This window comes from Cucurbita pepo, chromosome 16, assembly GCF_057944985.1.
Source record: "Cucurbita pepo subsp. pepo isolate OVF chromosome 16, ASM5794498v1, whole genome shotgun sequence".
Lineage (NCBI taxonomy): Eukaryota > Viridiplantae > Streptophyta > Magnoliopsida > Cucurbitales > Cucurbitaceae > Cucurbita > Cucurbita pepo.
The window spans coordinates 7,527,248-7,533,247 of NC_141813.1; the positions used below are offsets into that span (position 1 = coordinate 7,527,248).

Sequence of the window (6,000 nt, forward strand, 5' to 3'; positions counted from 1 at the left end):
AACTCACCTATTAATAATCTCAAGAAATTATTTCTGATGTGGAAGATCCAGCAAACCTGTAGCCACAGCGCATACTAAGAGATTCAAGAGATCAGACAATCTATACCAACCTTTCTATTATACTAGATTGTTGAACACAACTCTTTTCGTGGGAAATAATCACACCTTTATTAAGACTAATCAAGAAAAGATTACAAAACATAAATAGGAGACTGCTACCATCTGCTTTTCTTGGGATGAAAACTTGATAAGGTAGAGGTGTATTTAGAGTAGAGACTAAACAAGGTTAACCACACGTATGTGGTATTCTATATTGATTTCTAAAATATGTAAATCTTTATTTCTAAAATATTTCTATTATACTCCTAAAATATCTTCGTATCTAAATCTTTCACAAATATTTTATAAAACTTCTAAACTAATGGTACTCTAATATATAAAACTTCTAAACTTATAAAACACATTTTTAGTACCCTAATGAACTAGTAATGATACTCTAAGATATATATATCCAAGTGAGTTTGAATTGAAGTGAATTTGAAATGAATCGAGGCATCATAAATTTTGTTTTACCCACATGTTCGAACATTATATCTCGTCGTGAATCCAACTTTTAATGCATATTCACGTGGAGTAGTGCCAACATGCTATATTCACGTGGACATCAACATTTAAAATATTTAAAAAATCACACCATCAAAACCGATACTTTTTTTTTTTTACAAGAGTACACTAATCGAGAAAAAAAATGAAAATCAAATGAAATTAGAAAAAAAAAAAAAAAAACAAAAAAAACAATCTTAATAATGATGATAAAATTGAAAGCATTTGTTTCAAGAGTTGAAAACACTACAGTCGGTGCGAATATTGCCATTGGATCCGGTCTTCACTCCGACCCGGCCCAACTTAGTCATGGCATCAACGAAGGCCTTGTAGAAGGTTTGTCCACTATGGGCCCAAATCTTAACAGTGGGCCTGGACCTTGCGTCGGTGAAGAGGACTTGGTCGGAAGTGAAAAGGCCCATTCCTTGCTGGAGATTCTTGAAGTACATATTGTCGAATCTAGTGGGAGTGTTTGGATCCATGTCTATTGCTATCCTCGGATCCACGTCTCTCGGACACATTCCTTGAAGCTTGGCTGCATATGTCGCGTTCAACGTTGGATCCACTGGATTTGTACGGCTGAAATTGTATATCCTGTTCAAGAACTTCGTGCAGTGGGAGAATCCTACCGTGTGTGCAGCTGCACCATAATTTCCATAGTCATTAACCAGAATGTAGCAAGACAAATATTTAGATATTTATCTATAATAAAAGATCAAATATGATATATATATATATAGTTACCGGACAGAGCAATCATGTCAGCCTGAGAGGCCATGAGCACCAAACATGGCATTCAATTGATTGAGATTAAAGCTCGGCTGAGGCAATTTTCCCTCCACATCTGAAGCCATTGAAACAAGCCCATCCTTCCTCCCTAGCTCCACAGCATAGGAAGGCCCTCGAGCCTGTAATCCAATAAGGAATCTACCTTAATTAACTCATCCCTCGTGTAAATACTAAATTTTACCATGACTTGGTGAGAGAACGAACCAATGAAATGACATCTCGAGTCGCCATCACAAGAATATCCGCGCACGAGACTTTATTTCTACACTCCGGCACAGCGTCAACTGCTGCTTTCGCTTTTATCACCGTATCGAATCCATCTCCTGCTAGTGAAAGATTATCTGGATGATCTTTTTCTACTTGATTGCCTCCATTCGAGCCAATCATCACCGACGCGTCACATCCCTATATCAAATAAAACTTAGAAAAACATATTTGATTATTTTAGTTTATAGAATCGATTATTACCTGAACAAAACAATCATGGAAGAAGAGGCGGAGAGTAGCAGGAACTGTAACAAACGTTTGTCGAAACTTCTTCGTGACTGCAGTTCGAACTATACTCTCGACGTTAGGGCAAACATCTGCATAAAAATTCTGTCGGAGTTGTGCCTCGGACATCGGAACAACGGCCAATAACGATGTCAAAACAAGAACAAAGACCATTACGAAGCTTCCCAAACTAGTTCCTCCCATTTTCTCTTTTGAAAATGGCTCTCTCTCTCTCCTAGTGTTGAGAATGTAGAAGAAGAAAGCACATATAAATATGCACACACAAGACACACAAGACTAGTCTCATAGATTTTTATGTTTTTTTTTTTTAAATGAAATATATTTTTCTCAATTCTTTATTTTAATAAGTTAATACACTTATTCTATAAATAATATAAACATCAAATCCTTTCCTACACTCAAAACTCAAATAATAAAATATTAATTATCACGCATTCACAATTATTAAATTTTTTTTTACATAAAACAAATTCTACCTAAATTAGTTGAATTATAATAACATACAAGTAATTACAAATTTATAATTTTTAAGTCAATGAGTAAAAAATATTATATTAATAATTTTTTTTTCAAAATGGCATATACAAAATTATATTAAGAAAAATACTCTCCATATTATTATTTTAAAAAAAAAACTATTTGACAGCTAATTTTTGAGTTGTCTAAAGATTAAATCGAAACAAATATATTATCTTTATTTTCGTATAGGCTAATATTGAATTATATTGAATTTAATCTAAACCTAAATTGATACCGACTCCTCAAGCATTTTTGTGTGAATGGCAGTTTTAATTCTATTAAATCTCATTTTTACGCCACAAATTGTCACATACACTTAACAACGTCGATTTTAGGATGATAATTAGTGTCGTTATCCTAGAGTCAATTAACCTTAACCATGGACCAAGTGACTACTTGAATTGTGATGGGATGACGCTGCAAGTAAATGATTAGATATTTGTATAATTTTTAAATTAATTAATGCTTAATTACTAGTCTATATTTAATTAGTTAAGACAGGTCGTCACCCAGAGTTTTTTTGCATCGACAAATTAGGAGAATATATTAGTTATAGAATATATCTCAGATATTATATATTAATATTCTTTTCTTTGAGATTATTTATAGTATATTTTATTTTATTCTAAATATTTAAGTTTATATCTTATTTAGAGTTCGGGGAAAAAATTAATAAATAAGGGTTTTTTCATTTTAATTTTTGGTCAAACATAGAATAATTACCCCAATCAAGATTAAATAGTTGAAAGGGGTTGACTTTGACTTGGGCAAAGTCGAGGAATGGTTGTGATATATCGTGCAAAATGAATGCAATTCAAAATTAGAAAATTTAATCCCTGTAATTGGCAACAACTCATATTTTAATGTAATTAAATTATTTAGATTTTCCACGTCATTATTAGTTTAATAATAGGAATAATTAAGTAAATTAGAATAATTGTTGTTTGCATTAATGAATTACTTCATTCCATAAGACTTTTGTTTTTATTTTATTTTAAATCCAACGTGGCTACCAACTCATAATTCAGCTGGTTTTGACTTTTGAGCTTTTGTGTGTTTAATTTTTATTTTATATAAATATAAATTTTAAGAATCTCTTACCTGTTATACATTATAAACTCATCATGGCTTTAAAATTGTAAAATTGTTTTCATTCTTTTTCTTTTTTAATTTAAATTAAATAAAAATGTCTTATTTCCTTAATTTTCTTTTTTTAAAAGTCAATTTTCATTGTTCGTCAATCACGCACAATAACTTATTAAAACGAGTTTCGAAAATAAATTATTTAACGTAAAACATTTGAATCTATTATTTAATTGAAAATTTCTCTCAAATTTTCATAAATATATAAAAATGACTAAATTACCCTTATACTATTTTTCGTTCGTTGTGGTCGACAACTACTTGCATCCATAACTACCTAGTTATAGGCTATCACCATTGACGATGGTTGGATGAAAGTCTCACATCGACTAATTTAGGGAATAATCATGGGTTTATAATTAAAGAATACTATCTCCATTGATACGAGGTATTTTAGGGAAGCCCAATACAAAGTCATGAGAGTTTATGCTCGAAGTGGACAATATCATATCATTGTGGAGAGTCGTGTTCATCTAACAATGACTACTATCTTTTTCTACTCATCATCGACCACCACCCACGGTTATTGCTTCCATGTCAAACATAAATAAATTATTGATTTTTACTTTCAAGAACTTCTAGTAAACAACGTGGAGGAGTGCTTTTTAAAGCTTTGAGGGGAAGCTCTTAAGGAAAAACCCAAAGAGAACTATATTTGCTAGCAGTGAGCTTGGGGCGTTACAAATGGTATCAGAGAAGCCCATAAGGGAAAGCCCAAAAAGAACAATATCTGCTAGCAATGGGCTTAGACCGTTACAAATGGTATCAGAGCTAGACATTGAGTAATGTGCCAGTGAGGAAGCTATTCCCCGAAGGGTAGACACGAGATGGTGTGCCAGTAAGGAGGGAAAGCCCGAAACGGAAACTCCAAAGAGACAATATCGGTTAGTGATGGACTTAAGCTTCGTAGCAACCATTTGAGGGTGAATGAAATAGCTTGAACGAATCTTTTGGTTAGAATTTTTTTCAGCTTGTATCCTATTTAAACGGTGGAAACATACTTTTAACCGATATATATAATAATAATAATAATAATAATAATAATAATAATAATAATAATAATAAATAAATGACTGGAACATGCCTACTTTTGTTTTTCAAAATAATAAATTGCATACAGGTTGTGTGTCATTATTTATGGTTGTCAGCTCACATTGTCCATCGTAGATTGCGGTTTGTGAACTCAATCACATGATAAATATAGACATACTTTTTAAAATTCTTACTATAAAATAATAATATTTGCTTAAACAATTAGTGGAGTGATCTCTCTCTTATTGACTTGAGAGTTTTGGATTTTATCCAATATCTCTCTTCCAATCATTTGCATGAAAGGATAATTCATCAAAATATCCATTTCTAAGTAATAACACCATTATTAAGTGAAATTCTTTTAAAATATTTGGTGTCTCTAACCAAAACATTTCAAAATGAAATTAATAAACTTCATAAACCTAACAAAACCGAGTGAAATTGAAGTGGTGCGCGCGTGTGGGTGCATTTCTTTTCATTTAGACTGAATGGTTGTGGCATTTCTTTTCATTTGGTACAAGTTGATTATGTGAAAATAGGATCTTCACCCTTTCAAGTGGTGCGCGCGTGTGGGTGCATGCGTGCGCGTGTGCGTGCGTGTGTGTATGTGTGTGTGAGAAAATAAATGCATCTATCCTATGCATGGGCTATGATCTCGAGTTGCGATACCGTCGTCAGCCGTACAAGGATGTCTTACCTTTATTTGAAATAGAAGTAGCACGTGACTTGAGTATTTTAAGAAATACTTAGTAAGGACCCACTATTGAGGTTAAATGCAAACCCATACAATTTCATGAATGGGACCTATCATATCAGTCTATTTTCCTACGGTGGTTATCCTAACGGGCAATTGGATTTGTACTTAATTTTATGAATGGGACCGATGCATGAGCACACAATAGTGCATGAGGTCCCAACACTTTTCAATTTTCATTATCATTTAATACAACCCTGCTAGTGTCTTCCTTCATATCATATCATTTTTCATATCGTAAATGATATGATATGATAAATCATACCCTTCACACGTATGTCGGGGTTGTATTTTATGCTAGTTCGTCGTTTTGCATGTCAATCATATCATATCATTTATATTACACACATATGGCATGTCATACGTTTTCATGCTTCCAGACATAGTATTCTCATCATGCACATGTCATATCATTTCATATATCATAACAGTCACATAACATATCCCGAGCATGCCTTCAACATATCATATTACAGATATATCAATTCATCAAATATATCATATCATATCATAACATATATCATATCATTCTCATATCATATTATAATATATATAAATATATACTTTGTTCCCATCTCCTATCATAGTCATACCATTTCGTACATGCTTCATAGTCATATCGTTCCATATGTATATCTTGGTCATAT

The 6,000-nt window shown here is 32.4% G+C and overlaps 1 protein-coding gene across 1 annotated transcript; it reads right to left on the minus strand.

The window, feature by feature from the left end:
- Window positions 1–669: 669 nt before the first annotated feature.
- Window positions 670–2,138, minus strand: LOC111777665 (peroxidase 51). The gene is given in 5 exon segments (XM_023657371.2): window positions 670–1,243; window positions 1,348–1,373; window positions 1,375–1,511; window positions 1,597–1,797; window positions 1,861–2,138. Coding segments are annotated over 5 exon segments (1,002 nt in total). The 5' UTR covers window positions 2,089–2,138; the 3' UTR covers window positions 670–833.
- Between the last annotated feature and the right edge of the window lie 3,862 nt (window positions 2,139–6,000).